The sequence below is a fragment of the Oncorhynchus masou genome, chromosome 23 (genome assembly GCF_036934945.1).
Source record: "Oncorhynchus masou masou isolate Uvic2021 chromosome 23, UVic_Omas_1.1, whole genome shotgun sequence".
Taxonomy (NCBI): Eukaryota; Metazoa; Chordata; class Actinopteri; order Salmoniformes; family Salmonidae; genus Oncorhynchus; species Oncorhynchus masou.
Window position 1 is genome coordinate 40,849,514 of NC_088234.1, and position 24,146 is coordinate 40,873,659.

Below are 24,146 nucleotides of genomic sequence, written 5' to 3' on the forward strand. Positions count from 1 at the left end.
CACCACTAGCATCCAGCTCTCCACTCTGCTGGTCACCATGCAAAACAGCAGGTGGTGCCCCAAACCAGAATAACATGAAGTAGACACGGCACCTGACCAGCAGTGACAGGGACGAACTGGTCAATTACTGTACAGCACTTAACGGGCGTTAAAACAAAACTGACGTTTGAAGCATGTATGGGCCTACTTACCAGGGCAGTGCCATCCCCTGCTGGGTCCAAAAGTCAGGTAGCCCCAGGGGTGGGATGCCTCCCAGCCATCCATCCAGGAGAAGCGCAATCTCATTCTAAACACCTCTAATGAGCTCCCTGGCCTAGAGGTCCTGGAGGGGCTCTGAGTGTCTCCTCTCCACCCTGCTCACTGTGCCAACCCCTGGTGCTCCAAGACAAGAAGACTCTCTTGGTCTCCATAGGCCCTCAACTTCTCCTCATCAGACTCTTACGCCACCCCTTTTTGGCCATCCAATTCATCGTCTTGTCTCCGTACTCAATGGTCTTTTTGCTCTTTGGGTGCCTGAAGAGGCTACAGCAAGACATGTTGCTCCGTTGCTTGTTGAAACAACACTGAGCCCACTTTTACCAATACTGAAAAGGACAGCAGAGAAGAACGTTAATCGTCCTTAAAACCCAACCTCTATGCAGACAGTTTATCAAGTTAACTAAACAAAGAAACACGGTTTGAGAAAACATTTATTAAGTCATAATAATTATATTGACAAGAGTAATTTGGAACACCAATACAGCATTTTCACGACGAAAAGATGGAGCTCAGCAATCATTTTGGAGGATAGTTTTTGTTTATGAACATCCACCCAGAAGCAGGGCCACCAGAAGCCTGGATCTAACCACCGTGATAAAGTCATACCCAAGTAAAGTAGCTACTGCCTGTCCCTTGACTGTCCGTGGTCACAGCATGTTTGTCAAAGATTTATGGTAAAAACAGAAACCCAAAATATTAGTCTACTGATTAAAAATACAAATGTTTTGGATTCCTCTTAGAGATTGGGTTCAACCAGACTACACCATGTAAGCAACCAATTCATAGCCTTCTTCGGTTCCTAAACGTATACGCATAATGTGCAAATTATTATCATCTGACAAATAGCAAACCTTGACTGAAGCGTAACATGTCGTGCTTGGTAGTAACATTATTCAGGCATAAAACAATATACCATTTTACAGTCTAGAATGTGACATCTTTAAAAACGCTGGAACGTCTTGGGGGATGGTTCTCACGGAGTCTTGGAGACACTAATGTGGTCATGTGCAGTGTTCCAACGACACAGCTCTACTTGGGGAAGACCGTGACCACGTCATAGCCTTCGGGTGGAGTCACTCGCTCGCGTGCGTGTTTCTCGCAGTAGATCTGGTCCTCCACGAAGAAATGTCCCTTCTGTTTCAGGTTGACGTCACAATTGGAGCAGGTGTAGCACTCGGGGTGACGAAACTTGTCCCGCAACTTGACAACCATCCCTCTAAGTTTGGGAAAGAAGAAATCACAAACTAAAATGGTTAGGTCAAATAAATCAAAAATCTGTAAAAACTTCCTATGAAAACCCTCTTCAGAATGAATTATTTGCCCAGTTATAAATGCATTACGTAGATATTTGAGCACCTCTTAGCACCTAACATTCATAAAGCATTATGAGCAGGCGGCATAATATCCCATGTAGCAAAGTCTTAGAATGCCCAATATAAAAAGCTATAAAAAAAAGTGATTTTCAGACACAGATTTGCAGTGACAGAAAACACTCTCTCTTGCCAGAAACTCGTTGCAGATTTTCTTGCTTTTAATCCTACCCTGTGATGTCACATAGAAGCCTTTTTCAGGACCTTATCTTTTCAACCACAGATAAATAGGGGGGGCACACACACACACTGTTTTCACATATACAGACACTGGTTTGGTGCTGTAGATAATGAATAGGATGTTGAAACGTGGCGGAATTGCCCTTTAAGTCTTAACACTTTATTACCACGTGCTAAGGACCCCTGAAGTACACAGCTGTCGGCGGCATGCTTACATCATGGCTGTAGATCAGCCAATTTAATTGACATGTGACACAAAACACTTCTCCTGTGACATTCCATTAAATTCTTTTTAACAAAAAAAAATAAAAACCTACGACAAATAAGGAAATTAGTAAAATACAGTATTTGATCTTAGTGTAGCAACTGAGGCTGCATTTACACAGCCATCCTAGGAACCCAATGCAGAATGTTTATGTACAATCTTCTTTCCTGACTGTCCACACTGTTGCTCATGCGACTAGGGTTGCAAAGGTACCGCTAATTTCCTAAAGTTAAATTGATTAACAGGTAAAACATGAATCTATAGTAACATTGGTAATTTATACTTAAATAACTTTAAACCATTTGGTTCAAGAGAAAATAGAATGAAATATAATTTGTTTTTTTACACTTAATTTATTTGACTATGTCTTGAATTAGCTATTTTCATTATTTAGGCTGAAACCCCCATATTATACAAATGGTATTCACTAAGTTTGTTTATATTTAGGCTAATGTTTTACAGCTTTGTCATTCAATTTTACATGTGATAAGGTCACACGGAGGGCCAGAGATAATTACTATGGAACGCTGTTTGGGTCTTTGCATGTCAAATAAGCTTGTTGACCAATCAGAATATGACTGCACATCCCAATAATTTAACAGTTCATTAATTTGACAGTTATTACACAATCACTCGTCGGTCATATGTCAAAACGATACGCTTGCTATGATGCTGTACCGCACGAACACAGACAAACTTCCAAGTTTTAGAAACCGTGCTGGTCGTAAAAAAGCTAGCTAGCTGATGGATGCAAACAATGTCATTTTGCTATGTTTTTGGGGAAGAACAATCTGTTGTTTCAGTAGCTATAGTTAACTAGCTAAGTGTCACCTAAAACACCCCTAATTTATAAGACAGTTCTTGTTTGATTAAAGGTGGTCGTACCCACCTATGTGAAGCTTGCCACAATAAAGATGAGTCACAATAGTGGAATTTGCGCTTTGCATTCAAAATAAAAAAAGGTCTCTCAATGAAAGTCATGCGAATAATACAAATAGTGGAATCATGCCATTAATGGAATAGATCACAAGGTTGGAATGTCCTTAAACTCAACAAAAATACTATTTGTTAATTTGACAAATCTGCTGAAAATCACACTGGATGTATGAGATCAAAATGCTAGGTCAAAATGAGATCTACCGCTCTGATTTTTTATTAACATGACTTTAAAAAATGTAAGTCTATGCAACATTATCCAATTCAAAACAGGACTGTAGCAATGAGGTTTGTGCAGTAAGCTATAGGCCTAATACATTATACTGACTTTGCTTGAATTTACCTGCCAATGCATCCAAATTTGAGGTAGGCTATATAATCACACCGGTAATAGATCCATTGTTGTATTACTTGTGAGGCACAGCGGAGTGAGCATACATTTAAATAATTTGTTTTTTATTTTACTGGGCTGACGGTGCCTGCATCTGATGGTCAGTTTCAGTGGAGGGAGAGAGCAGCAGACTGAGGGTCCGTCTCTCAACATCCCTCCGCTCTCCCTTTCCTCCACGGACACTGACCAAAACAGGACACACCGTCTTCCAGCTGATGTCGAAACTCGAGTCGCGTTGCATTATTTCTGCCTCATGCACGATTTCATGTTGTTAGTCCTATGAACTGAGAAAATGAAATATTCCTTGATATTTAAAAAAAGACCCAAGCCGCTAATAACAACACCTATAGATACACTTTCCTACTCATTCATTACTGCTGCACTTCTTGTTGTAGCACTGAGTGAAAATAGGAAGAAAGCACATTTTATGGCTTATAAAAGTGTTGAATACAAAGTGTTGACAGTGCTGAGTAAGAACTTAACCATGAACCCAGAGTTTAGCTTTCTTCCATGACTGCTACGTTACTGCAGACTCGGTCATCTGAGCAATCTGATTGGCCAGCGGTAGCATAGTGCACTTGATTTCCTCTCCAGGCCCACCGGGAAGGCAGAGTTTGTACCTTCAGACACATGAAATGGCAACAGTTTGCCTACCAGGCGCGCAGGGCAGCTGAATTGGCTGCACCTACCAACAACAGCCTGAGACTATTGAAAAAAAATAAATAATAATTAGCAGGAACACAAGGCTTTATCGTTGGGTTTTTTACATAAATGTTTGGCGATCGACTAGAAATGCCTTGGAGATCGACAAGTCAATCGACCGGTTGGTGACCACCGTATAAAAACTTTTGAATTGTATTGGGGCATACTTACTTCACTGTAAAGCCTTACCTATGGATTGTGGATCAATTACATGGGGTAGGTATCAGTCTACTCAGTGACACCCAGAGAACATTAGTGTCATAGCTCTTATTGCGGGACTCTGAAACCACTGTAAATTGAGCCACATGTATTGTACCAGTCAACCTACTATGTATATTGATGTTGATGTTTTGGAGCCTAATAACTCTTGAGGTTTTGGGGGGGGGAGCACTTGGGTACTGAGTAGGCTGATGCCTAACGATTGGGGATCAATGAAACGGGGTAAGGCTGTACAGTGCAATATGAACGTCAATACGCACAATAGGCTGACTGGAGAGGTGATTTCCCACAGTCAAAGTCCCACAATAAGAGCTACAACGCTAATATTTCCATAAACTCTTCACAGTTGTGTTCTCCGGGTGTCAACGAGTAGACCGATACCCCATTTCATTGCTCCACATTCCAACCATGTTTAACATCATCAAGTATAAATTTGACATGATTTCACCAATTGAAACCTTCTGCATCCCTTTCAAAGAGAGACTTATTTTAAAAAGGCGAACCGCAAATTCCACTATGGTGGCTAATCCTTATTTTGGCTAGCATCACAACATATAACCCGGTCATGCCATACTAGTCAGATGAAGCTAGCTGGCTGCTTATAACGTTAGCTTTGGGCAACAGGGTTAAGTAGCAGGCTAGCTAGTTATTTCAATAGGAGAACAAGTGGCTACCTAGCTAATACATACTCACATTGATTCCTAAAATCATTGCTAAAAATATTGAACATTTCTGCATTTTCTACTGTTCATTGTTTTCAGGCTGGTCGCGTTGGCGCTAGCTAGGTCCCAAGCTAAACCTAGTTAGTTACCCCAGAAGTTGCTGAGAACATCTTTATCAAAATGAATTTGCACACATTTTTTTGATCTTGATCCAATTTCAAATGCTCACACAGACGTTTTCACATTCGGTCGAACAAATAAGGACTTATTACCAACGCGGTATTGTACAGCTTTGACAGCGATCGTAATGGTGGCACTTGGCTTGTACGTGCAAATTCAGCGCACACAACATTCTACAATGATATTGTGTTATTTGACGTGTCAAATTAAAAAGGTTTATTTCACACGTCAAAGTCTTATTTGACACGCAAAGACCAAAACGGCGTTCCATAAATTACAGACGACTGACAATCTGAAGCACCCAAAAAAAGGCCACTAGACAACCCCCAAAATAATTGAAAGTTACCAAGAATTCGGTGGTTTACTGGTAAACTTCAAAAAAGGTTTCCAGTAATATAACCTCCCTTTGCAATCCTACACATGAACCATATCAGATTGCAGCATTCACACTGATGTAGCCTCTGAAATAGCACACAGATGCAATGCTAATTTCCAGTCACTCACTGATCCTTTAAATTCTGTCAGAGGCTGTGCGACTGCTGCCCCCCAATGGACAATGTTTGTCAAACAACACGTCGATCGCGCTGTTCGCACAACACGTCGATCGCGCTGTTCGCACAACACGTCGATCGCGCTGTTCGCACAACACGTCGATCGCGCTGTTCGCACAACACGTCGATCGCGCTGTTCGCACAACACGTCGAAGTTAGCAGACAAAGACATCTGATCATTGGGGAGGGGGGGAAGCGGCAGTGCAGGGAGCAGCAGCGAGGTAAATAATTGTGTGTGTGTGAAGTAGAGAATCCCATACATGCGCAGAAGGTAAGATTGTTTGGCTATTGAAGAGGCATCCAGATTTAAGCCACCTTTTAATTTTTGGATGCTTGTCAAATTATTATTATAATAATACTCTACATTACTCATCTCATATGCATATGTATATACTGTACTCTATCATCTACTGCATCTTTATGTAATACATGTATCACTAACCACTTTGTTTACATACCCTACATTACTCATCTCATATGTATATACTGTACTCGATACCATCTACTGCGTCTTGCCTATGCCATTCTGTACCATCACTCATTCATATATCTTTATGTACATATTCTTTATCCCTTTACACTTGTGTGTATAAGGTAGTAGTTTTGGAATTGTTAGGTTAGATTACCGTTGGTTATTACTGCATTGTCAGAACTAGAAGCACAAGCATTTCACTACACTCGCGTCAACATCTGCTAATCGTGTGTATGTGACAAATAAATTTGATTTGATGTTAATGGCAGGTCATGTGCAAAACACTTCAGAGCAAAAGAAAATCTGATCTGCGCAACCAGATTGAGGTCGCATATCTTAACTGTATCAGGATTGAAAACAACATAAATGTGGAATACATCAGAACTCAAAAGATCAGATTCCATGTGTTTTTGGCTGTTTACATATTCTGGAAACAAAATACTATAGGTATCAAATATGCCATCGGAATTGGTCTGCCTGTGTTAAAGTAGCCTATGAGACTGGGCCTGTATTCATAAATCGTCTCAGAGTAGGAGTGGATCTCCTCGTCAAATCACCGTGAGCAAAAACGCAAAGCTCACAATATTATCATGACATCTCAACTGTTTGAATAATCATATGCTGTACTTACACAATCCCTGATCCACATTTGTCACAGATTGGTAACTTATTTGCATTTCCCACTGTTGAGACCATTTTTGCAGCGGGGGCCTTCACACTCCTAAACCCAGAGGGCTTATCAGGATCTGCAATCAAGAGGAGACATGCCATCGTGGTTTGTTAAGCCACTTACCAATTGCCATTAAATATTTGGAAAACCTTGTAAAATATAGCAAATGCTCTTTGTGTCACACAGAGATACAATACATTGTGTTCACCAGTCTGTTACCAACTATAGAATCAAAATGACAGTTTAAAACACTACTTAGCTGAACCAAATTTATTAAAAAACAATTGCCAATTACATCATGTTAAAACTCCAAAACATGACAAAGTTATAACCCAGTTCGACAATGCAAAACATAAGTGCTAGTGTCGAAACAGGCACTCATTTCTCAGCCTCTAAATTCTGCCACATCATTGCAATGGTGGCAATTTACGCAGCGTTATAATCCAACCCAACTGGATACGCAATCCGTGTGATGCAACCCAAAAATGGTTGCATTGCAAACCCATGTTGAAGTAAATGCCACATTTTATTTATCTGTTATTTTACCAAGTAAGTTGACTGAGAACACGTTCTCATTTGCAGCAACGACCTGGGGAATAGTTACAGGGGAGAGGAGGGGGATTAATGAGCCAATTGTAAACTGGGGATTATTAGGTGACCCTGATGGTTTGAGGGACAGATTGGGAATTTAGCCAGGACACCGGAGTTAACATCCCTACCCTTACGATAAGTGCCATGGGATCATTAATGACCTCAGAAAGTCAGGCCACCCATTTAACATCCCATCCAATCACTGCCCTGGGGCATTGGGATATTTTCTTTTAGACCAGAGGAAACAGAATGCCTCCTACTGGCCCTCCAACACCACTTCCAGCAGCATCTGGTCTCCCATCCAGGAACTGCTTAGCTTCAGGGCTTTAAACACTACATGAATATCAACTGCATACATGTGTGAATAAGTACCTGACTCCAGAATCTCCTGCAGCACCTTGAACGAAGCAGACTGTCGAGGAGGCTCATCAGCCTCTTGGTTTTCCTGCAGCATTTTGTAGACCTCAGAGTCTGCCACTGTTGGGCTGCAAAACAAATGAACACACTATCAAATCAATACCAGTTGACATACAATGAGTCGTATAGTACAAAGGCGTGGTCAAATCGAGCACAAACAAACGATAAGGCCTCAAAACAATGCTATGTTTCCTTGGGCCAGAGCCGAGTTTGACTTGTAACAAACACATACTGTAAACATCTAACAAGTGAAAATGCAGTGCATTCTGCTCTAGTAAGACATCGTAAATTGAAGAATGATACCCAGCGAGTAAAACTCGACGCAATGACATTATTGCAACCAGCTGGGATTGATCCTTACATGAGGCTGGGCTCGTTAGCGGCAGTGGCAATTGTTTTCACGTCATCCACGGCCGTGTTAAAATCCTTGATGTTCTCGGAGGAGTAGAGACCGGCAGGGTTGTTGTACTGATTGGTTACCACCTTGGGGCCAAACCCGGCGAATGGCAGGGCGCTCCTGTTGTGGGCGGAACCTATGGGTTTCACCTCCTGCAAGTTGGGTGTCGCCAGGGATAAAGAAAGTAATGAGTACTAGACAAAAATCAGTTATACTACAAATATAAATACTGGTCAATGCCATCTCACACATGCCTTGATAGAAACAGTATGACAGTTACTTGACTAATATGTGGATATTGGAGGTAAAGAATAGCATAGTCAAAAGGATATTTCTGTACTTCCTTCATGATAACAGGTAAACACAGGGCCAACTAAGACAAACTACAGTGACATGCAAAGCATTAAAAGCTCAAGTGAATTTTTTAAAATGCGCAAAACATATTTTCTATGTATTCTGCAACCAAAATGCACTGTGTTTGTGACACATCCCTGAAAGCTGTGGAGGACTGACAAATCACACGCTTCCTACATTAATTCACACTTTGGCCTCAATTTCCCATCCACTAGGCAGGAACTGAGTCTTACGTCAGAGCTTGGCTGATAAAACCATGGTCTCCTAGGAGATCGCCTGTTGGGAAGTAAACATTGACCTCATCGTTTGCAGTATAAAAACCCAAGCCTTTGTTTGTGCAGTGGGAATGTGAAAGATTGCAGATACTGGACCATTTCCTATCTGTGAGTAAGGGATTTTCCAGTTAATACGCCATGACAGAGCAGGGACATACCTCTAAGTCACCTTATGAATGCCTAACTTCCTAATATCTTTGGTCTGAGTGAAGTAGGACATAAAAGACAGACACACCTGCGGCTCAGATGCGAGATTCATCTTGTACGGGTTGGTCTTTCCATCCTCAGAAGAGAGCGGTGACCAGATTTTAGTTTCTGATCTAAAAAAAAAAGAAAGTCAAAGACCATACACAAACTTGCAATACATTTTTTTATTCAGACATGCAATAAAACATGAAAGATATCCAAAAGAGAATACAAATGTGTACAGAGCAGGCCTCGAACCTGTTGATGGGACAACAACCATTTCTAAAGAACATATTTTATAGGGGTAATCTACAGTTCAAAACAAAGTGACACCCCACCACCATTTTGGTAAAAAGCTAAAGGGATGGGTTGGAGAAATGTAGCTAGTCTTAAATTAATATACAGAGCTATGAATGCAAGGACTGTCCATCCATGATATCAATGTCCAACATTAAACATATATATATATATACATACATACACACACACAATTTACAAACACAGTAAAACAAGCTTCTATTGTGTGTTCTGGGGTGGTTAGACAGTAGATCTATATTCTTCAAGAATCAATAGCTATATATCATTAACTTAAAAAGGATATAGAAAACACAGATTTCCCCTTTAAGGAAAGCACCACTCACATCAAGTGTCCTGCCCAAGTTGGTACATCAACATTTAAAAGGCCGCCACCCCCCCCAGAGGAAGTTGCTAACCCTATATTGATGTAATTTCCTGTCCCAGAGATGCACGTTTAGGTTCCACCTCCAACGAATGTCCTGGCCTATCTTTGACTTTGCAACCATTGGTAGGCAGGCTGCTGGCAGGCTTTGGCCATTGTTAGGAAAGTCAAGTCAGCCCGTGCTCATGGTTCTCACAGGGAAGTGAATTGACAGGCTAGAAATGACTTTGCTCATGATCGTGCACGCCGCAATTGACATGTAACTAACTATACAGCGCATTCGGAAATTATTCAGACCCCTTGACTTTTCCTACATTATTACAACTTTATTCTAAAATTAATTAAATACTGTTATACTAAATCAGCACGCAATACCCCATAATGACAAAGCAAAAACATGTTTTTAGAAATGTTTGCAACTATTAAAAATAACTGAAATATCACATTTACATAAGTATTCAGACCCTTAACTCAATACTTTGTTGAAGCACGTTTGGCAGTGATTACAGCCTCATGTCTTCATGGGTATGACACTACAAGCTTGGCACTCCTGTATTTGGGGAGTTTCTCCCATTCTCCTCTGCAGATCCTCTCATGCTCGGTCAGGTTGGATGGGGTGTGTCGCTGCACAGCTATTTTCAAGTCTCCCCAGAGATGTTTGATCGAGTCCGGGCTCTGGCTGGGCCACTCAAGGACATTCAGAGACGTGTCTTGAAGCTACTCCTGCATTGTCTTGGAGATAACTAAAGCACTTAGGGTCATAATCCTGTTGGAAAGTGAACCTTCACCCCGCCAGAGGTCGAGCACTCTGGAGTAGGTTTTCATCAAGGATCTCGCTGTACTTTGCTCCGTTCATATCACCTTGATCCTGACTAGTCTCCCAGTCCCTGCCGCTAAAAACATCCCCACAGCATGATGCTTCCACCATCATGCTTCACCGTAGGGATGGCATTTAGGCCAAAGAGTTTAAAAAAAATACTTTTAAAAAAATGGACCATTATTTAACCAAGTAGGCCAGTTGAGAACAAGTTCTCATTTACAACTGTGACCTGGCCAAGATAAAGCAAAGCAGTGCGACAAAAACAACAGTTACACATAAACATAGTCAATAACACAATAGAAAATTACATTTTTTCCAGTTATGTACAGTGATCTTGGTTTTGTCAGACTCGAGAATCTTGTTTCTCATGGTCAGAGTCCTTCAGGTGCCCTTTGGCAAACTGCAAGCGTGATGTCATGTGCTTTTTACTGAGGAGCGGCTTCCGTCAGGCCACTCAACCATAAAGTCCTGATTGGTGATTGCTGCAGAGATGGGAGAACCTTCCAGAAGGACAACCCATCTCCAAAGAGGAACACTGGAGCTCTGTCAGAGTGACTAGCGGGTTCTTGGTTACCTCTCTGACCAAGGCCCTTATTGGGTAACGTAACAACATTTTGAAAAAGTCAATGGGTCTGAATACTTTCCAAATGCACTGTACACACACAAAAGTTTGGGGTCACTTGGAAAACATTAAATGAGTAGCAAAATGAATAGGAAATATTGTCAAGACATTGACAAGGTTGTGTCCTTCAAACTTTGCTTTTGTCAAAGAATCCTCCATTTGCAGCAATTACAGCCTTCCAGACCTTTGGCATTCTAGTTGTCAATTTGTTGAGGTAATCTGAAGAGATTTAACCCCATGCTTCCTGAAACACCTCCCACAAGTTAGATTGGCTTGATGGGCACTTCTTACATACCATACGGTCATGCTGCTCCCACAACAGCCCAATAGGGTTGAGATCCAGTGACTATGCTGGCCACTCCATTATAGACAGAATACCAGCTGACTGATTCTTCCCAAAATAGTTATTGCATAGTTTTTAGCTGTGCTTTGGGTCATTGTCCTGTTGTAGGAGGAAATTGGCTGCAATTCAGCGCCGTCCACGGGGTATGGCATGGCGTTGCAAAAAGGAGTGAGAGCCTTCCATCTTCAAGGTCCCCTTTACCCTGTACAAACCTCCCACTTTACCATTGCCAAAGCACCCCCAGACCATAACATTGCCTCCACAAAGCTTGACAGATAGCGTCAAGCACTCCTCCAGCATTTTTTCATTTTTTCTGTGTCTCACGAATGTTCTTTGTGATCCGAACACCTCAAACTTTGTCCAACACTTTTCCGATATTCCCTTGTTCAGTGTCTGTTCTTTGGCCCATCTTTAATCTTATATTTTTATTGGCCAGACTGAGATATGGCTTTTTCTTTGCAACTCTGCCTGGAAGGCCAGCATCCCGGTGTCGCCTCTTCACTGTTCACATTGAGACTGGTGTTTTGCGGGTACTATATAATGAAGCTGCCAGTTGAGGACTTGTGAGGTGTTTGTTTCTCAAAACAAACACTAATGTACTTGTCCTCTTGCTCAGTTGTGCACTGGGGCCTCCCACTCTATTCTGGTTAGAGTCCGTTTGCACTGTTCTGTGAAGGGAGTAGTACACAGCGTTGTACGAGATCTTCAGTTTCTTGGCAATTTCTCGCATGGAATATCCTTCATTTCTCAGAACAAGAATAGACTGACAAGCACCAGAAGAAAATTCTTTGTTTCTAGCCATTTTGAGCCTGTAAACGAACCCACAAAATGCCGATGCTCCAGTTTTCAGCTGTGCTAACAATTGCAAAAGGTTTTCTAAAGATCAATTCACCTTTTAAGATGATAAACTTGGATTAGCTAACACAATGAGCCATTGGGATACAGGAGTGATGGTTGCTGATAATGGGCCTCTGTACGCCTATGTAGATATTCCATTACAAATCTGCAGTTCCAGCTACAATAGTCATTAACAACATTAACAATGTTTACACTGTATTTCTGATCAATTTGATATTATTTTAATTAATTTTTTTGTTGATTTTCTTTCAAAAACAAGGACGTTTCTAAGTGACCCTAAACTTTTGAACGGTAGTGTATATACACACAGACACTTAAATTTGTAAAAAAAAAAATGTTTTTTTTTTTTTTTACATTTAAACACTGACTAGTTATAATAAGTGAATATTGACAAATTAACCCATGGATTATGGTGATTTTCAGGAGGAAAAAAAAAAGCTGAGGTGCAAAAATCTAAGTTTGCACCCCCTATTTTAATCTGCTCCATGGCTCAGGCAGCCAAGTGGACACAAGGCAGTTTGGCTCATCTCTGTCACAAAGAGGAATAACTTTTCAGCTGTTTCTGATTAATAAACAATGCCACGCTGTGGTAACATTCAAATAAAACCCAGCCCTGAAACAAAACGTAGGCTGAAAAGAATGTGTATGTCATATCACAGGAAGAGACAACACATTCACATGGATTTACACGAAGTGAGCCGTTCGGGTGTACCACTTCAAGCCCAAATGTCCTACTTTGACTAAAACAATGACTTAAATTGTTGCGCAACATCATGGGTAAGCTCTGGCCATCGTCTTTCAGCTCGAAAAAGTGCATTTCTACTGGCGAGGGCGTTTAACCTCAGACAGAAACAAATCCAAGCCCCCCCCTCACCATTTGAACCATACAATTTAGTATCTCTTACATATAACCACATCAGGTGTCAGAGATACTGTACTTCTGTGCACATTTGCTGAATTGTTCCATGATTCCGTGCTTTTTGAACCCATCCGGGTCTATGGAAAACTGCAACTCCCTACCTGTCGACGGAGAGGATCATTTCCTCTAAGCAGCCCTTGATCTTGTTCTGTGCCTGCAGGTGAGTCATGCTCTCAGTGGGCTCTCCATCGATGGCCAGGATCTGATCCCCGACACTCAGACTGGCCTGGGCAGCCTTACTGCCAGGAGTGATCTGAAATATTCAGTACGTCAACATACTCAACTTCCTGATCACATTTGGGACCGAGGAATCTGGGATACTTCTATGACATTTCAGGAGGACAAGGATCCTTTGGCTAAACTCTTGAGTGTCCCATGGCAGGTTGTTATGTGGTGAATATGCGTGCATTCTCAGTTGACAGACAGGATTAGTAACACTAGAAAAGTATGATGGTGACTAAGGATTCAAAGGGAGGTCTTAGAGAAATTTAACAAATAACCAGAATCGGTTTCAAAACACACTTAACAATATAGTTTGTCGTCAGAGAGTGTGCATAGCAGTCATTCATTCAGTTACATCTACAACACTTCAAAAGGTTCATCATCGGTTGCACTGAAATCCTCAATACACCTGGCCAGTTTTTCTTCAATATGTACTTCTGAGAAAACGTTGGGAGGGCTAAACATTATGGGCCAGTTGAGGGCAAATGTTAGGTTGGTGAAGACAAGAGTGAAGTTCCGTGCCCCACCTAAGAGGATATAGGTGAAACACTGTCTCACGGGATGTGATCTTGCTTACCCACAAAATGTGCTGTACTGTAGGAAATGTCTGAGAAAACAACACTATATAATTGGTTGCTAATGCCCTCTAGATAAACTAAACAACAATGCATAGACCTACACAGACTTGGATGGATGTATTGGCCAAACAATGGAAGATTGTCATCTAGAACTAGACTAGGCCAATTCATGGACGAATTTAACAGTAGCACATGGTAGCACACTTTGCACAACACGGTGAAGCTGGTTTCTCAGAAAAGGCCGTTTAGAGTCAATTAAGTTTTATTGAATGGCCATCTGGCATAATGACCCGAAAAGTCACTTTCTCCTGACCCTCAAATGGCAATAGATTATTGGCAAGGTAATGAAAATAATCTTTACAGCAGCGAGAAAGAGCGATTCCCCTCGTGCCTCACGGAAAAACTGTGTTCCGAGTCAGCAAGTGAAAGTTCCGCCACCGGACAGGGCCAGATGCGGTTACATTGTAAAGAAAATAGATTATAAAAAGTGACAGACTCTCTGAAACAACACTTACCCGCGAGATAGTCAAGGGTTGTTCAAAATCCTTCCCACCAACTAGACGGAATCCCCAAGGTCCAGGACCTTGCACGACAACCCGTAGAGGCATAGCCTACTTCCAAATTTGCCAAATCCGAGTTTAAAAAAAAGAAGTATAATTCTTAGACAGCCTGTGTTTGCCCTGACAAATATGACATGTGTGAACAAACTTCGATGAGGCTATTGTGTAGCTAAAAGTAAAGGGGGCGGTTCCCGTGGCAAAGCTGAGCGAATAGTTTGAGATGTTTTCATCCTGATAAGATCGATTTCCTATGTTAGTTCAAGGATGTACCGTTACGTCACCATATTATATGCAAGCTTACCATTTATGGAAGACCCATTTCCCAGGATGTGGAATGTGCCGCTCCCTAAACTTGAATTCCTGCCATTTGCTCCACTAAGTAGGCTACAGCCGACAAAAACTTAAACGACCCATTGTGTGTGTGTAGGCCTACATACTCTACTTTTTCATATGCATTGCAAAACGAATGGTAAATAATAACAATGTGACAACAATTCTATTGTAGGAGTTAGATAGGAGACAGGCAAATTAATTTAGGGGCTTCACAGCCAACCTGGTGTCAGAGAATTTCGTATTATTCTGTATGAAAATCCGATACACTCCTTATAATATATTACTTTTTGTATGGTATTATTAATTTGTGATTACAATTCGTATGATGTTACATATGTTACAAATTTGAAAACATACAATATGTTACGAATTTGCTAAATGGATGAAATGTTACAATTTCCAATTTGTTGTTGCTTACGTTAGCTAGGTGGCTAACGCTATATTAGTTAACTGGCTAACATTAGCTAGGCAACGGATTAGGGTTCGGAGTTAGAGCATACTTAAATTCAAACAGGACACTGGGTAAGACAGGAGAAGTACTTCAGATATAACAGACTGACCCCAGCCCCCAACACATAAACTATTGCAGCATAAATACTGGAGGTTGAGACAGGAGGGGTCAAGAGACACTGTGGCAACGTCTGACGATACCCCCGGACAGGGCCAAACAGGCAGGATATAACCCCACCCACTTTGTCAAAGCACAGCCCCCACACCACTAGAGGGATATTTTGGTTTTAGACTTTGCACTCCGGTACCGCTTGCCGTGCGGTAGCAGAGAAAACAGTCTATAACTTGGGTGACTGGAGTATCTGACAAGTTTTTGGGCTTTCCTCTGACACAACCTATTATATAGGTCCCGAATGGCAGGAAGCTTGGCCACAGTGATGTACTGGGCCATACACACTACCCTCTGTAGCGCCTTACAGTCAGATGCCGAGCAGTTGCGATACCAGGCGGTGATGCAACCTGTCAGGATGCTTTCGATGGTGCAGCTGAAGAACCTTTTGAGCATCTAGAGACCCATGCTAAATCTTTTCAGTCTCTTGAGGGGGAAAAGGTGTTGTCGTGCCCTTTTACGACTGTCTTGGTGTGTTTGGACCATGATAGTTTGTTGGTGATGTGGACACCAAGGAACTTGAAACTCTCGATCTGCTTCACTACAGCCCTGTCGATGTTAATGGGGGCCTGTTCGGCCTGCCTTTTCCTGTAGTCCACGATCAGCTCCTTTGTCTTGCTCACATTGAGGGAGAGGTTGTTGTCCTGGCAGCACACTGCCAGGTCTCTGACCTCCCTGTATATTATCTCATTGTTTTCCGTGGTCAGGCCTACCACTGTTGTGTTGTAAGCAAACTTAATGATGGTGTTGGAGTCGTGTTTGGCCAAGCAGTTGTGGGTGAACAGGGAGTACAGAAGGGGACTAAGTACACACCTCTGAGGTGTCCCAGTGTTGAGGATCAGCGTGGCAGACATGTTGTTGCCTACCCTTTCCACCTGGGGTCGGCCCATCAGGAAGTCCAGGATCCAGTTGCAGAGGGAGGTGTTTAGTCCCAGGGTCCTTAGCTTAGTGATGAGTTTTGTGGGCACTATAGTGTTGAACACTGAACTGTAGTCAATGAACAGCATTCTCACATAGATGTTCCTTTCATCTAGGTGGGAAAGGGCAGTGTGGAGTGTGATTGAGATTGTGTCATCTGTGGATCTGTTGGGGCGGTATGCGAATTGGAGTGGGTCCAGGGTATACGGGAGGATGCTGTTGATGTGAGCCATGACCAGCCTTTTAAAGCATTTCATGGCTACCGACGTGAGTGCTACGGGGTGGTAATCATTTAGGTAGGTTACCTTTGCTTCCTTGGGCACAGGGACAATGGTGGTCTGCTTGAAACATGTAGGTGTTACAGACTCAGTCAGGGAGAGATTGAAAATGTCAGTGAAGACACTTGACAGTTGATCCGCGCAGCATGCTTTAAGTACACGTCCTGGTAATCCATCTGGCCCGTGGCTTTGTGAATGTTGATCTGTTTAAAGGTCTTGCTCACATCGGCTACAGAGAGCATTATCACACAGTCATCCAGAACAGCTGTGCTCTCGTGCATGCTTCAGTGTTGCTTGCATCGAAATGAACATAAAAGGCATTTAGCTCGGCTGGTAGTCTGGCGTCACTGGGCAGCTCGCGTCTGGGTTTCCCTTTGTTGTCTGTAATAGTTTTCAAGCCCTGCCAAATTGATGAGCATCAGAGCCGGTGTAGTAGGATTCAATCTTAATGCTGTACTGAAGCTTTGCTTGTTTGATGGTTTGTCTGAGTGCATAGCGGGATTTCTTATAAACGTCCGGATTAGTCTCCCACTCCTTGAAAGCGGCAGCTCTAGCCTTTAGCTCAATGCGGATGTTGCCTGTAATCCATAGCTTCTGGTTTGGATATGTATGTACAGTCACTGTGGAGACGACATCGTCAATACACTTATTGATGAAGCCAATGACTGAGGTGGTATACTCATCAATGCCATTGGATGAATCCCGGAACATATTCCACTCTGTGCTAGCAAACAGTCATGTAGCTTAACATCCGCGTCATCTGACCACTTCTGTATTAAGCGAGTCACTGGTACTTCCTGCTTTAGTTTTTGCTTGTGAACAGGAATCAGGAGGATAGAATTATGGTCAGATTTGCCAGATGGAGGGCAGGGAGAGCTTTGTATGCATCTCTATGTGTGTGGAGTAAAGGTGGTCTAGAGTTTTTCCTCTGGTTGCACATGTGACATTCTGGTAGAAATGAGGTAAAACGGATTTAAATTTGCCTGCGTTAAAGTCCCCGGCAACTAGGTGTGCCACTTCTGGATGAGCAATTTTTTGTTTGCTTATGTCCTTATAGAGTTGATTGAGTGCAGTCTTAGTGTCAGCATCGGTTTGTGGTGGTAAATAGACGGCTACGAATAATATTGATGAGAACTGTCTCTGTAGATAGTGTGGTCTACAGCTTATTATAAGGTACTCTACCTCAGGTGAGAAATACCTTGAGACTTCTTTAATATTAGACTTTGCGCACCAGCTGTTATTGACAAATAGACACTCACCCCAACCCCTCGTCTTACCAGACGTAGCTTCTCTGTTCTGCCGGTGCATGGAAAATCACGGCAGTTTTATATTATCCGTGTCGTCGTTCAGCCACGACTCGGTGGAACATAAGATATTACAGTTTTTAATGTCCCGTTGGTAGGATAATCTTGATCGTAGGCCGTCAATTTTATTTTCCAATGATTGCACGTTGGCCAATAGAACGGATGGCAGTGGGAGTTTACTCGCTCGCTTATGAATTCTCAGAAGGCAGCTGTCCTCTGCCCCCTTTATCTCCATCTTTTCTTCACCTAAATGACAGGGATTTGGGCCTGTTCCCGGGAAAGCAGTATATCATTCTCGTCGGACTCGTTAAAGGAAAAATATTTTTTCAGTTCGGGGTGAGTAGTCACTGTTCTGATGCCCAGAAGTTATTTTCGGTCATAAGAGTCAGTAGCAGCAACATTATGTACAAAATAAGTTTTAAAAATAAGTTACAAATGCAAAAAAAAATACAAAATAGCATTAAAGGGGCAATCTGCAGTTGCTACATTCATTTTTGGATATGTCATTTTATGATATAAAATTAATGATATGTACCCATTGATTCTAATTCATTTATAGTTTAGCTGGCGTACCCCATCAGAACCCAAAAATACAAGATTATTTTATGCCAATGTTTGTAAACAAATACTAGATAGCCTCAAAACACAGTTGAAACTATAATTGTGATATCATGGATTGTCAATCCTTGCATCGTTAGCTCTGTCTCTGAATTTGAGAGTGGTTACGTTTCTCCAGCCTCATCCCTCAGCTTTATACCGAAAGAGGGGTGTGGAGTACGCTTTATTGTTGTTTCAACTGCTGATTTCCGCTTGAACAATTTGCTAGCTACCTTCTTCATAGCAATACAACACTTTTTTTACTGCATTGATCACTTTCACTCAGGGGTTAAATTGGGATGTCGTTGGTGTTGTCGGCCTCCCTGTAGCCAAAACTTTTTACTTTTCCATGATCATTTAAACAAACATCTGTTCATTACTGACTGTGCTATCTCCATAATTCATTACATGATCCGTGTTACCCAGGACATCTTAGGTCACAGCATGTCTTTTTTGGAGTTTACCTGTTCTGTGAGTCTGTGGTGTGCATGTGTTTGTGAAAAAAATCATCAGAATAAGTCAAACAATGTGTACAAATGGCTGTAAAACAATTTAACATTTCAGTTGTTTCAAAGTTAGACCTTCTACAGGACATTAAGACACATGGTACTTCAGGATGCTTTATATAGTTTATTAAATATTGCATAATACCGAAATATCAATAATAATATCACAGCAGCAAATAGTGTTGTCTTCATTTTAATATTGACATGGTAACAGCACCGCAAAACAAATAAGCAAACAAACAAATCCTGTTGCAGGTTGAGCGTCTCGGGAAAACTAATGAACACAGTTATGATGATTAATAATTTATTTGAAGCGTTGTGTCACACTTAATCCAGTAGCTATCATGTTCTTTAGTACATGTCTTCTCCCATCACAAATACTAAAAAAACAACGGGGAAAACAATAGTAATATCCTTAAATATGACATATGGATACATTTCTGTGATAATCAATAAAAGCTAATGAAAATGAGGCACAATTTGCATCTGACATAAGGGCCTTACGATCCTCATCAAATGGCAGCGCAACGTTGCATCATATGCATCAAAACGGTCTGTGCTCAATAACTCTTCACTCTGTGCTTTGCCCCCCCAAAAATCCCTCGGGAACAACAGAGAGCTTCATGTGACTTTTCCCATCTCTTGCATTCCATACTTCTTTATTATACATATTTACAATTCTTATTGTGCCAGGCTGTTTAATGTTTTACATGTTCATTCAAGCTGACAGCATTGATCCTTGTTAGTGTTATACAGTACTCCACAATCATACATTCATACATCCTGCGATGTTTCGCGGAGCACATTATCCCATCAACATTTTACACGGACTTGTGAGGCTATGATATGATACCACAAGAAGAGTGATTGCTTGTTGCCAAAGTCTATCGTACAGTCAGTGTGACATGGAACAGACCTCTCCGTACTCGATTGTCCCTTGACCTTATTCTGTAATGTAACAATGTAACTGGTTTCGTTAAAACAACTGTCACACAAGACTATATTCTCATCAATGTTGGCAATTGGCAGTTAACAAGCTAGGGAAAATCAATGATGTTGAATGTTCGGGTGTTGTAACTGTCTCATGTCAATGACAAACACTGTAACAGCTTGACAGAGTGAAGCTTCTATTCCTTTTCAAGTACAACTGACAGATGAGTAAACAGGCAGAACTGTACTTAAATATCTCACAAGGTAAACATGATAGGTGGCAGCCACTAAAGCCTCAATGCTCATATCAGTTCAGATCGGATGTGTGTGTGTGTTCAGATGGCAGTCATTTGCTGACATGGCTACGCTAGTTGTCATAGTAATGATGGTGTGTGCTCAGTGGTGTAGGCTGATTGGTGGTGGTGCTCGTGCTTCCTATCACTCAGAAGCTATGTAGCAAGCTAAGTTGATAACAATTCCTGACATGGACGTTTCCCAGTTACTTTGAATGCTTAAAAGTTACAGTGTAAGAACACGTTTAAAGCCTCAAAGGATAAGATGATGCAACTTTCAAAACAAATGATTTTTTTGGGGCTCGCCACAGCAGCCAACTACCTAGCTAGGTAGCTGTTTAAGCTTTCTAGAACATTCACTCATTTGTTTGTAAACAATTAACAAGTTAACTAGTTAGTTACCACATGTTCTTGTCAAACGGTCAACAAAGTAGCTAGCAAGCAACAAGATATGCCACATAACAGTCTAAAAACCACTTTGGGGGCAAATAAATCAGATTCAACATTAAGACACAAGTTACATGGCCAGGAATCAGATATGTATCTGACTTCAAACCACATTCGAAAGGTGGCTAGAAATATCAAGATTCCATGTGGTTTTTGGCTGTTCAGACTGCAGGACAAAGAAAAGATTTGAATCGGATATGCAAATAAATAGGATTTTAGTCACTTCAAACTGACAATGTGAACATGGCATTAATAGCTTTAAACGATATTTAACATAAGTCATCATTAAGTAGATGAAGTATTACTATAAAGGTAATAATACTAGTTAGATGTTGATAGTCTTATGACAGATATACTTCTTTTTGTCTTAGAAACACATTTCAATTCTATTGGCCTCGTGAACCCAGTCTACTGTCACTCATGACATTGAGGATTCCTTCGAAGAACGCATAGCAGTGAGGCATAAGGAGGAATAATTTGATACGCACAAAGTAAGAGAGAAGAAAGTAGAGCTGCCACAACACAATACATTCTTATTTCAATCCGCTACGTTTTCAGGATATATTCTGACATATGGTGGCTGTTACCGGCGTAGTGATCTGATGTAGCTCTCAGATTGAGGACCTCTGTCCTCACAGGAAGACTGTTTCAATGCGTTGATATGCAAATTCAAAGCAATCTTCACTGAGGGAGCAATCCAGCTCAAAGATAATGAGTAATGTTTTTCTGGTTGTACCTGCTGGCCTCAAAATAATAATGGCATTGATGTAGTTTAATGCTTTTAAATAGCTTAGCACTCTCAGATGTTACACTGAGGCTACACATAGTCTACTGTGTATAAAAGGCCCCTGTATCCAACAATATTGGGATATATAATTTGTCAAATGTAAAATGCTCACAAATTAAAATCAATCGTTACTCAAACAAAGAGTTACATTTACATTTTAATCATTTAGCAGACACTCTTATCCAGAGCGACTTACAGTTAGTGCATTCATCTTAAGATAGCTAGGTGGGTCAACCACACATCACAGTCATAGTAAGTACATTTTTCCTCAATAAAGTAGCTATCAGCAAAGTCAGCGCTAGTAAGGGGGGAAAAAAAGTAAAGTGCGAGTGTTAGTTCACGAAAGGCCTTTTTAAACTTCAAATTAATTAGTGTGAGGAGAAAGTTCAAAAATGACCTCGGGGCGGAAGTTAAGTGCTTTAAAAAGAGTGGCACACCACGCCTGTCCTGCGGTTTCACTGGAGCCAGTATAGCTGCCACCAAGCTACCTCACAGGAATCACCAAAGATCAGACAGCTAATGTTACTTCTAATTTTACTGGACAGATATGCTGTACAAGATGACAGAAAATCATTTTTTGATAAGAGATGTGTGACACATAGGTGTGACACATAGGCATAAAAGCTTGCTTGCACGTACACGCCTTCATACACATGCACGATCTGTCTTAATCAGGTATGTACATAGCACAACCAGTCTTCCTGATTGTGTTAATCACTTCAGCTGACAGAAAGCTGAGCTCATATTAGCTAACGTGTTTGAGCATTTCCAGATTTCTATCATGCACACAAACATGCTCGAATTATAGGACACACCTTGGTTAGAAAACAAAGGCAATACTAAAACGGCATTGGAAGCTTTTGGACTACACTGAGGTAAGAACGCCCGGCTATTTTAGGAAGACTACAAGCCTACATTGACTACATTGTCACAAACATGGCTTTATAGTTTTCAGTGCATTCTGAGCTAATGAAACCAAGCCATTCCACGATTCTACTTTTTTTTTTTTTTAATTTAGAAGTTCACTGTCAGGTTAATGGGTTTTCAAAATTCGAATCAAGGAATATGGTTTGTTGGACCCTGTCCAAGTATGTGCCATCACATACAGCCTGATACTTCCATGGTATGTCTAACAATACTAGTTACTGGGTTTTCCTCGGAAAAACATGAGTCTTCTAGACGACTTAGCATGTCATGTCGACCTTCAGATGTATGTATCCTCGTATACCATCATGGTAGTTATAAGATCCACTCTCTTGATCCATGAACTGCTCTGCTGCTGACCCCCCATATACTGTAGATAGACACTCATGCTCTTCAAAAATACTTTGTATAGTAGTTAACAATCACAATGATACACCGCAGCTACTATATATACTGTACAAGAATACTGACTGAGTGTACAAAACAGTAAGAACACCTTCCTAATATTGAGTTGGGACATGTTGAAAGCGTTCCACAGGGATGCTGGCCCATATTGACTCCAATGCCTCCCACAGTTGTGTTAAGTTGGCTGGATGTCCTTTGGGTGATAGACCATTCGTGAAACACACGGGAAACAGATTGAGCATTAAGAATCCCAGCAGCGTTGCAGTTCTTGACACAAACCGGTCCGCCTGGCACCTACTACCATACCCTGTTCAAAGGCACTTAAATCTTTTGTCTTGCCCATTCACCCTCTGAATGGCACACATACACAATCCATGTCTCAATTGTCTCAAGGATTAAAAATGCTTCTTTAACCTGTCTCCTCCCCTTCATCTACACTGATGTGAAGTGGATTTAACAAGTGACATCAATAAGGGATCATAGCTTTCACCTGGATTCACCTGGTCAGTCTATGTCATGGAAAAATCTGGTGTTCATAATGTTTTGTAAACTCATTTTATAACGTAGTCTGTATGTGCTGACATTTTGGGAGGATTTTTTTTAAACTAAAAGTTCTATAGTCAGAATAGGATATTATAAATTCAGCCCATGTACTGTGTAGGATATGGTTGGAGTACGTCTACACCACACTGACGTTTGGGCAGTGGGTCAACAGCAAAGCTTCCTCCTGTCTTCGCCTCATGTACATCAACATACCTCACACCAAACTGATCACTTACACCAGACAAACATATTCACCTGGCTGAATGACTTTCCTAATTGAAACAATCAAGCGCAATAGTAATGCCTTCCCAAATACTTGAATGGTAACCACGGGTTAGAGCTGGGTTCTCCTCACACTATAAATGTATGTTGACAGGTTACAAGTTGACCTCTTTCACGTAGTTTCCTGGAAACGTGCCAAACTGTTTGGTCCTCTTTGAGGTACCTGAGAATGAAAAAAACAACAACCATATTTGTTAGTCTTTGCACTCAAATGTGCCTACTCAGGCAGAACAAATGTAAGTTGGGCACTCTATTGAACTCTATGTGCTTGAACATCCATGTGAGAATTTCGGAGAAATTACC

The 24,146-nt window shown here is 41.3% G+C and overlaps 2 protein-coding genes across 2 annotated transcripts in view; both read right to left on the bottom strand.

Annotated features, from left to right (window-relative positions):
* Nucleotides 1–671: 671 nt before the first annotated feature.
* pdlim1 (PDZ and LIM domain 1 (elfin)) lies at nucleotides 672–14,916 on the bottom strand. Its single transcript, XM_064932114.1, has 7 exons — nucleotides 14,633–14,916; nucleotides 13,419–13,570; nucleotides 9,126–9,210; nucleotides 8,226–8,413; nucleotides 7,820–7,932; nucleotides 6,818–6,932; nucleotides 672–1,474 (listed from the first exon to the last, which is right to left on the bottom strand). The coding sequence occupies exons 1-7, from the start codon at nucleotides 14,723–14,725 to the stop codon at nucleotides 1,288–1,290; spliced, it is 933 nt and encodes a 310-aa protein (XP_064788186.1). The 5' UTR covers nucleotides 14,726–14,916; the 3' UTR covers nucleotides 672–1,287.
* A 4,420-nt stretch (nucleotides 14,917–19,336) lies between these two features.
* Nucleotides 19,337–24,146, bottom strand: part of LOC135510840 (sorbin and SH3 domain-containing protein 1-like) — a 77,971-nt gene continuing 73,161 nt past the window's right edge. Inside the window, exon 27 of the mRNA XM_064932116.1 lies at nucleotides 19,337–24,006. Coding sequence (XP_064788188.1) covers nucleotides 23,939–24,006 — 68 coding nt within the window. The 3' untranslated portion in view covers nucleotides 19,337–23,938. The remainder of the gene's footprint in view (nucleotides 24,007–24,146) is intronic.